This window comes from Glycine soja, chromosome 11 (assembly GCF_004193775.1).
Source record: "Glycine soja cultivar W05 chromosome 11, ASM419377v2, whole genome shotgun sequence".
Taxonomy (NCBI): domain Eukaryota; kingdom Viridiplantae; phylum Streptophyta; class Magnoliopsida; order Fabales; family Fabaceae; genus Glycine; species Glycine soja.
The window spans coordinates 41,395,403-41,406,001 of NC_041012.1; the positions used below are offsets into that span (position 1 = coordinate 41,395,403).

Consider the following 10,599-nt stretch of genomic DNA (forward strand, 5'->3'; position numbering starts at 1 on the left):
TCTTTATCTATATAAAAATTTATCCATAATTAAAAAATGACCTTATTCTGTACGAGAATCAGGACGCGGAGTTTAAAGACAAGGTGCACATGAGATGCTAAGCTAGGTGAAGATTATAAAACATTATTAGTTAATTAGTTAATTAGAGGTGGTACAGTTTGGATTTGGCCAGGATTTGATTACCCTCGGAAAGTCGAGCAGGCAATGTTAGACAAAAGGGACAAAGTCACTGGTTTATTACATTGTCTAATGCATTTTTCTATCTCAAATATAAAATTGGTGGACCATACATGAATTATTATTTTTTGTTTGTGAACCTAGTAAGCAGTATCCTCGTTTATTATGATGTGGGGATTCCGGATTTTCTGCAGTCAGTAAAGTGGCTGTAAAGACCTACATCCAAAATCCCATGGTTTATATATTTTTTCTTATATTTTATTAACTATTTTATAAATGAAAGAGAGAATTTAAGGTTACAATTTTATGCACACGTTTTTCTTTTTGGCTGTGCAGGGAATCCCATTCCGTAAGATTTTACCGGAAGATTTTGGGTTACCTGAGGCTGATATTTCAGTAAACTGCTATTGTAACTGCTTCTGCAAGGACAACATCTGCTATTTTGTGAAATGATATTTAGACACTCTCATTAACACATTATTTTTCTTCATATCTCTTTCTATCATATCTGCATTTTTTCAGTCAATTAACTTCTCTAGGTATGCAGGGATTATTTTTCGTTGTTTAAACTAGTTTGATACAGACCAAACAGTTTGAGTTCCCTTTACTAGAATTAGTCACAACATTTATTAAGCTCGGTTCAGAAAAGGAGTAACATACATGCTTATATCTATCTCTAAACATCAAAACTGAAAACAAGGAACCCCAGTAATAGTGACATCATAGATTAGTAATACTATCCAAGCTGTGAATTAAAAACCACAGAAAAAAATCTGTCCCTACTCAATCTTTTATCTAGTACAAGTAAACATCAAAATGAATACACCAGAATCATATGCTTAGACGTTCGAATATATTGCAATTAGGAATACAAGCTACTGAATGGATATTAGATACCGCACAGGTGCATCAACAAAAAAATGGACATAAATTACAAACAAGTGAACTGACACAAAATTGATATTCAGATACCTCAAATACCTTCCCTTTTCAGCATCTAATTATTAGTTCAGCGGACACAAAAATTGTCAATTTCAAATCACACTCGTTCAAACTAGAACAAGTAGCTGGAAATAAGAGATTCTGAATCCAATAAAAAAAATTGACCCCAAAAATGAAAATTAGGATTGAATATCCAGAAACAAGAATGATTCGATTCTACTTAAGGACGAACGCACTAACTCAACACAATACCACCACGACGCTGGATATGTAGTAAAAACAAGTATCAGCATATTACAAGGCATGCCCAAATAGTCATCTATCTATTTTTATTTTTTTTTTGGTTTTTCTAAATCCAATTAACACGGTTCAAAACACAAAAAAAAAAAAAAAAAAACATAACCTTATTATAAGAAACAACTAAAAACACTAGCAAACCCATAATCTAGATTGAAACGCCACATAGCAACAAATCATTCATATTCATTCAGAGCGATTGGCGAACCTCTCAACCTTGTCATCGGTCAAATTGATACCAACCATGGCTTCCCCCAATCCACAACTAACCTCTGCCAAAACCTCGGGGTCACTGTAGTGAGTCACGGCCTGAACAATTGCCCTCGCACGCTTCGCGGGATCGCCGCTCTTGAAGACGCCGGAGCCGACGAAGACGCCGTCGCATCCGAGCTGCATCATGAGCGCGGCGTCGGCGGGGGTGGCGACTCCGCCGGCGGCGAAGTGGACGACGGGGAGGCGGCCGAGCTGTTTGGTCTGCATGACGAGGTCGTAGGGCGCAGCGATGCTCTTGGCGAAGGTGAAGACCTCGTCGTCGTCCATGTTGCGGAGAACCCTAATGTCGCTCATGACGGAACGCACGTGGCGAACGGCCTCGATGATGTTGCCGGTGCCGGCCTCGCCCTTGGTGCGGATCATGGCGGCGCCCTCGCGGATACGGCGGAGGGCCTCGCCGAGGTTGCGGCAGCCACAGACGAAGGGGATGCGGAAGTTGTGTTTGTTGATGTGGTTGGCGTCGTCGGCGAGGGTGAGGACCTCGCTCTCGTCGACGTAGTCGATGCCGATGGCCTCGAGGATCTGGGCCTCGACGAAGTGGCCGATGCGGGCCTTGGCCATGACGGGGATGGTGACGGCCCGCTTGATGTCCTTGATGAGCTGCGGGTCGCTCATGCGGGCCACGCCGCCCTGGGCACGGATGTCGGCGGGGACACGCTCAAGGGCCATGACCGCGCAGGCACCGGCCTCCTCCGCGATGCGGGCCTGTTCCGCGTTGACGACGTCCATGATGACGCCGCCGCGGAGCATCTGGGCCAGGCCCACTTTAACGGAGAAGGGGGACTTCTTGGTCTCGGTGATTGCACCGTTGCCGTACACTGTAACCACACCGGATCCTGATCCTTCCATTGATTTTGATTTTGAGGGGAAAGAAAAAAAAAAAGAAGATATGTGGTGTGTGAGAAGTGAGAAGAGAAAGGAAAAGAATTAGAAGGAAGAAGGAAGGATTGTTGTTGTGCGGTGAGGGTAAGGAAAGAGAGAAGGGTTAAGTAGCATTCATATCTCTCGAATTTGGGCTAGCCTTTCAACCCTTCCAATCAAAACCAGCCACGCATTCCTCTACTCCCTCATCAACTTATTATTATCTTCCTCTCTCTCTCTCTCTTTTTCACTTTCATTTATTTAATTTAATATTTATAAGATTTTTTTCTTTTATTTTTTGAGGTCTTCTTCTTCTTTTTTCATTTTTACTTTCAAATCTTATATTTAATGACTTCACTAATACACAAAATTGTATTAAATTATTAGTATCGAATAATTTAATTTTAAAATATGCTAAAAATGTTATTTTAAAAGTTGAGGTGTATTTTAGTGATTGTTTTAAATAATATCAAAGGCTAAATTAGTTGTCATTTAATATTAACAGTGATCATTATTACAGTGATTGTTAATAAGATTTCGTACATTACATGCAAATTTTAAAATTTACTTAAAATATATAAATAGAAACAAATTAGAAATTTAATTATTAATAATTAATATTTATTACAATATTAAATCAAAGTATTTTTAAAATTGAAAAGAAAGTTATTAAAATGAAAACAGATATTGTATACTAAAACCCTCTATCTCTTGTCTTTTATATATTTATTATCTATTTTTATCCCCAAGAAAACACATAAATGAAAACATATAATGAATATCTTTTATAGCCATTAAATACTTCAATTCATCTCCATAAATTATTTTCAGCATCTTTAATTCATATATTATTTCTTCATGACTAGATAAGGATGCTAGCAAGTAATATCTTTTGCATTTAATAATCATTTTTAATTTATAATCAAAAGTTAAATTTAAAAGAATAAGAATAAATTTGTACCAGAGATTTAGAGTAAAAATAATTTCAAAATTTGTTGAACATTATACTCTATTTTACTTATTTTTGTCATGTTTTTCTTTTCATTTCTTCTTTATTTCCCTTCCATCGAACACCTTTTTTTTTATATTTATTTTCACTCATGTGTCTAATTTCTATTAACTCCTTTTTCTCTCGTTCCGATCAAACAAGTTAAAATTAGTAAATATTTTATACTTGTATATGCTAAAAAAAGTTTCTACAGAATTATTTTGTAGCATTAATAATTAAGAATTCAAATAGAATGTATTTAAATATGAAAATTTAAAATAATTAATAATTAGAAATTTTAGAAATATATAAAAAAATGTTAAGTAATATAATTAGATATTGTAAAACAATGTCATAAATTACAATATCATAATAATGGTCGGTCTTATGATACCTATTTCTGTATTAAAAAATTATTGGGACTGGATACATTTTTGTGTGTGTGTATGTTATGCGATTTTATGTTATTATTTGTTTTACTAGTTTTGATTTCAATTAAAAATTGTGCAGAAAAACAACCCATCATATCATATCATTATCATGTCGTCAAGTTAACATTTTAGTACAGCGGCGTCTTTGGTGCGTGCTTTTAAGTCCATCTGATTTCTTTCTAAATTTATAAACAAAGGCTTATTTAGAGGACGAGATTAAGAAATCAAGGGTGGCCTTTCGTATCCAATCTTGAATTTGGTTCCTCCCCAATGGTGAATATAAGTGGAACGTGGAAAAGAAAATAGAAGAGAAGAAGAGATTGAATTTGAATTCAACATGTCCACTACACTACACTCTTCCACCTCCACTTGTGTCTTTGTTTTTGTTGATTTGTTCCTCACACAAACAATAATCAAATTGTTTTGTTTTCTTCATCATGTGGTCTGGCGTCTCAGTGTCTTATAACCAATTAGAGTTGCCAGTCTCTTTCACCAAATCCTCCATTACTTCTATTTTGACTCTCTCTAGACCAATTATGTTTTCTGATAATGAAAAAAAAAAACCTTCCACTGGTGTCACTCTCACTCCCAGGTTTGGGCTAATATTGGACTCTTGTTTTAGTTCAATCTCAAGATCATTTATTTTATTAATTTGGACTAGTTATCATACATTTGTTGTTATAATTGTAATCAATTCCTAGAGTCAAAGTCAGAAAATTAAAGTTTGGGTTAATATTGGACTCTTATTTTGTTAAGCATAACAGCATACAATTAAGAAAAGAAAAGAAGGCATCAATTCAAGAAAATTAAAAAATTAAGCAATTATTTTACTTTGTATTCATAATAATGGTTTATTAAAGCATAACCAAGTTAGTGATATCTTTAGAGACAGAAAAATCAAATGACAAATAATAACATAAAATTTGTTCAAAATTATATTATTCTCATGAATTCAGCGGGAAATATGAAAAGAGAAGGTATGGAATTTTAAATAATATTTTTTTTATATAGATCAATTCAAAAATAAGTGAGACCTAAAATAAATTTTAAGAGAATTTTTTATTTTAAATGGTAGATATATATCAAAACATGTGATATTTTTGTTAACATAGGTGATCTTTTATACTTTATAAAAATTAGAAGAAAATACGTTTCTCTTGATAGACTAAAACTTAAATTTTAGTTGTTTTTATTGTTAGGCTAGTTTGTTTTTATATACTCAAACAATTAATAAATACAACACTATCATGAAGAAAGTAATGTGAGGATCTTAACTTGGTTCCTTGAGCAAACATTTGTAGAAATTGCAACAAAGAAATATGAATGGTGGTGTACCTCAAGCAATTGTAAAAGTTGCAATTAGTGGTATTTATTGACTCGCACCAACAACACACGATAACTCCATGAAGGATATTAGTTCAATTAGGACCTAGACAATCAGAAGGTAAACACTTAATCATGACCTTATTCCAAAAAGGAGGTTGGTCCAAGTAATATCTAGGCACTCAAAAGACAAAGACCTAAGTATGACCTTACTCCAAAAGAAAGGTAATTTTAATTGAAACTTATGCAATCAGGAAACAAATAATAGGTATGGACTTACTTTTAAAAAATGGCAATCCAACCAAAAGCTTGACACTTAAGAGGACAAAGGTGAAACAACATAATTCTAACATATTAGGTAGTAAGGGAAAATATGATTGTATATTGTACCAAGAGGACAACTTCGACCAAATTATTTTTGGATAAAGGACACTAATCGATGTAAAAGTTACCGTCCAACCAACAAATACCTTAGCTATTTTTTACTTATTTCGTCATGTAGTAGCCAATCGTAATTCAATTGCATCCTTACAAGAGTGTGATAACATCTTGAATCAACTCATAGTATAGGAAATCAGATTCTCATAATGGCATTATGCTCAATTAACCTTCCAAAGTAATTTTTTAGCCTAACACTTGATTGTCTGACCACAATACCCTCATGTTAGGCTAACTAGAGGGGTTTTTGACCATCCTAGGTAGTCACCAGGTTCATTATTTGACTTCATGAGCTTAATTCAATCCAAGTATTCAACTATATATGATCAATCACTCTAGCATTTAACCAACAACTTGATAAGGTTAGCATTATTATCTACAATCCTTAGCCAAATACAACTTGGGACCGGAAGAGTTGTAAACCCTTCGTAATTGAGGTTGAGTACTTAGTCTGAGTCCACAATTATCATGCATCGAACCTCAAGCATAAATTATGCCATAAGCTAAGGATTATTTGGTCACATCAAGCTCAAATTCTTGCCAATCAATCATTTACGTTTGTCTTATTGAATTAATGACATTCTTCTATGTAGACCCGTTTGTCTTATTGAATTAATGACATTCTTCTATGTAGACTCGTTTGTCTTATTGAATTAATGACATTCTTCTATGTAGACCCACCCTGTGGCGGATCCAGGTTGGCTTCAATTTAAAAAATGAGGGGGGTGCACTTGCACCCCCTCATTTTTTAAAATTCATTAAATTTGTAAATAAAATCTTATATTTTTATATTTTATTTTATTTATATTTATATAATTGAATCTACTGATTTTATTTTTTATAATTTATCTCTACTAACTTAGAGTCTTGGATTCGCCACTGGACTCACCCACAATAAGAAAAGAATAACACAATAAATCAGAAATGAATAACATAATAAATCCAACAATGTGAACCTTTGGAACTAATATGATCCATAAAGCTTGACATTTGTTGGTTATGGAATTTTTAGGATTGTTTATTGGGTACTAAGTTTGATTCCTCAATCACCATCCACCAAATTCACATTAATAAAATTACAAGCTAAGGACTGGTTGACCTAAAACATTCTCGCTAATCAACTCCTAATATGTCTCATTGAATTAATAACATCATTCTATATGAAAACTCTCCCACAATGAAAAGAAGAGGGGAAAAACAAAACAAAATGTCAAGTAGTGTTAATCTTTATAACTGACCTAATACCTTGAGCTTGATGCTAGTTGCAACAATAACAAATACTTTTTATAACAATCAATCTAACTCAAGGTACTCAATACCATAATCACTTTTTAATCCCTTTTTTTTTTGGAAGAAAAGAATATTATTTTTTTACTGAATAGAAGCTTTCTATTATTTTACTCTTTAATATTCACGGTATAATTAAATAATTTATCATCTTCTACTTTTAAGTATATAATTAAATAATTTATCATCTTCTACTTTTAAGTACATAATTAAAAATTAAAAAAATAATATAATGTGATTTTTTTTATAGAAACATATATAACAAATTCTTTTTTTTAATATTAGTTTTTATGTTTTAACAAATATTTTTTATAGGAATCAATGTAACTCAAATTTTGATATGAGTACCTTAACTTGTTGTCTTAATGCCTTCCAAAAAAAAAAAACTTGTCATCTTAACGATCACTAAAAAGCATTTTGATGCATACAATAAAAGTATTATTAATTAATGGTCTAATTGGATAATTTAATCTTTTCTAATTTTTAAAGTACGAAAACAGAAATATACACTCGGAATTATTTATTTAATGTACTTTTTTGATGGAACTATTTAAAGTACTTTTTAAAACTATAATATTTCTTTATGTAAATTAAAATTTCATTAATAACAAAACAAGTTCTTACGAGTTGTTTTTGTTGGGCTTTTTTTATTAATTAATCTAAAAAAACGAAGCTTGGTTCACTTAACATTAATTTTTTTTATATAATCATCTTTATTCCTAATTGTCTAATTCATTATAAAATGTGTTTATGTAAAATAAAAATATAAAATTTATTTTTTGAAAAAATAAAAAATATGATAAATATATCTAAAAAAAATTATATATGACAAATATATTTATATATTAACTATTAAATAGAATCACATTGACCTTAACCAAATATATTTGTGGTCACACTCTTTATCTTCTTGGAGACTAAAATTTCAGCTTTCACATCTTTCAGTTAATTATACATTGAAAAACAAATCATTTACGTTTGTTTGTTTGTTTTTTTTTTTTTTTTACGGATAAGATGAGCACAATAAACAACAAACAAAAAACACACGTTGTACAGTAACAAACCAAGAGGCAAAAATGCCAAACAAAAAAGGTTGGAATATAGCTTCGGTTCCGAAGCTTGTTGTGACCGTTGCACCGTACCTAGAGTTTAAAATGCCCCTTAACTCAACACAACAGCACAAACCACATCATTTTCGCCATTCTCTGATTTCTCTCTCCGATATCCAAAGAATCCAAAAAATGGTATCAAAAGTGAAGAGAAGCCCAGTGAAGTCCATCAAGGACCTCCGCAACAGCAACAACCACAGTAACCGTCGCTGGCGCAGGAAAACCTCCATTAAAAATGTAGTGGCGGCGTCCTCCGCCGGCCTGGCCACCATCCGCCGCCGCATCACGAAACTCTTCTTCAAGATCGCGCACCTCAGCACCAGCGCCCACAAGAAAAAAGCAACCTCGTACAATATCCTCAAAAAGACAAAAACAACAACCGACGAACACGAACAACTCGACAACATTCGCCGAACCCTCTTGTTCGACGACACCACCACGCTCCTCCCTCCGTCGTTCTCCCTCCGAAAAACGGTGTTCCTCGACCTCGACGAAACGCTCGTCCACTCCCACCCCTCGCCGCCGCCGGAGCGCTTCGACTTCGTCGTCCGACCGGTCATCGGCGGCGAGCCCATGGACTTCTACGTCCTGAAACGTCCCGGCGTCGACGAGTTCCTCGAGTCCCTCGCCGCCAAGTACGAGGTTGTCGTTTTCACCGCGGCGCTGAAGGAATACGCCTCCATGGTCCTTGACCGGCTCGACCGGAACCGGTTCATCTCGCACCGGCTTTACCGTGACTCGTGCCGAAACATCGACGGGAAGCTCGTGAAGGATCTTAACGAAACGGGTCGCGACCTCAAACGGGTCGTTATCGTCGATGATAACCCGAATTCGTTTTCAAACCAACCCGACAACGCAATTCTGATAAGGCCCTTCGTGGATGATATTTTCGACCGGGAGCTTTGGAAATTGAAAAGCTTTTTTAATGAGTCGGATTGCTGTGAATGTGATGATATGAGGGATGCTGTTAAGCACTATGTCACTGTGCAGCAGCGACGTTAGATTGTTAGATTCTTTTTATAATTATTTTTATGATGATTTATTTCCTTCCTTCCTCTTAGTGAGTTGAACAATCAACAATGAATTGTTTGTTCAATGTCTGGTTGTGAGTGAGGAGGGAAAATGTTGTGTATTACTAATTCTTTAGTTTAACTTTAATTTAATTGATGTGTTTGTTAATGGCTCCCTTTCAGTTTGTTTCAACTTATGGTTATAATGAGTCTGGATCAGGTTTTGAAAATGGATAGCACACTTCCATTCAGACATGATGTTGGAGTTAAGGAGTAAGTTGTTAAGTTGCAGCAAATAATTCGTCAATGATTAGAATCCCACATTTTAAGACAAGGGCTGTTGCCAATTAAATGACCAACTATTTGAAAACTTTGTTTGGTTTATACTTTATATAGGAAACAAAGTAAGGAGGGAGAAAATTTTAAACTGAATCGAAGAACAAGAGAAATAAAGAAAAAGTTTTGAATTTTTGCTTTTAAAAAGTCTTTTCAGACAAAGTTCTCACTTTTGTTTTAATTGTAAAAAAGGTTTGAGATTGAGCGATTGAATAATGAATTGCACAATTCAATCGCACACTTAGTTTACTAGATAGAACAACAAGATTAGCGAAAAATACACTAAACTAAGTAAGTTTCAAAGATCTTCCAACCTAATAAGTCCATTTATGAAGTACGGACACTTGGATACGGCTAAAATCTAAAATCTAAAACATAGGATACAGAACGAATGAAAAATAACCAATGACGAATGAAACAGAGGGACCATGAATGCAAAGTCAGTGAATGGATGTTGTTGTGCAAAAGGGACAAATCACAAATGTGTCTATTGTGTCGTCCAGAGAGGTGTCCATTGCGTGTCCAGTTGTTTGGAGAAGTGTCCCTGCTTCCTATTCAGGACTCATTTTGGCATAATAATATCCATGTGTAGAAAATGTGAAAGTGAATAAGAAGTTCCGAATACAATAGTGTTCCTATTTTGAAGCTGAGTTAGAGGCAGAAGGCCAGTTCTTAGATTTCGGTGTTCACCGTTACAGTATTTCATCTTTTGGCCCCATGTTATTACAGTATTTAACTTGGCAGAACCTCCCTGTTATCGAAGCTTACTTTTTTGAGATTTTTTTTGGAACATACGAAATTGAACAAGGCCACTGCTGTTACATATGGAAATCTCTCTTCTGCCGGGAAGAGAAATCGGATCTACCGAAAATTTGATGCATTCTTTTGCCACCTCATTTTTTACCCCAGTAGTACTCTTGGGAGGAAGAAACACTAGCTTTGAGCATTGGTAGTGCGAAGGTTGGTATTTTAAAGTAAAGTACATCTTTTCCGCTCATTAGTAGATTTGAAGAATTGTAGTCTCATGTAGCATGGAAAATTTCACAAACGACTTTAGATAATCCATTACAGGGAAAATCCAGCTCACCAGCCATTTTTTTGTCCCCATTTTATAATCTAAATTTATT

At 34.5% G+C, this 10,599-nt stretch overlaps 2 protein-coding genes across 2 annotated transcripts; one reads left to right on the forward strand and one right to left on the reverse strand.

Annotated features, from left to right (window-relative positions):
* Positions 1-1,124: 1,124 nt before the first annotated feature.
* Positions 1,125-2,735, reverse strand: LOC114376383 (pyridoxal 5'-phosphate synthase subunit PDX1). Its single transcript, XM_028334479.1, has one exon. It carries the CDS (start codon positions 2,536-2,538, stop codon positions 1,603-1,605), a length of 936 nt encoding a protein of 311 aa, XP_028190280.1. The 5' UTR covers positions 2,539-2,735; the 3' UTR covers positions 1,125-1,602.
* Positions 2,736-8,188: 5,453 nt separating this feature from the next.
* LOC114375384 (probable C-terminal domain small phosphatase) lies at positions 8,189-9,305 on the forward strand. Its single transcript, XM_028333158.1, has one exon. The coding sequence runs from the start codon at positions 8,259-8,261 to the stop codon at positions 9,126-9,128; it is 870 nt and encodes a 289-aa protein (XP_028188959.1). The 5' UTR covers positions 8,189-8,258; the 3' UTR covers positions 9,129-9,305.
* The last annotated feature ends 1,294 nt before the right edge of the window (positions 9,306-10,599 follow it).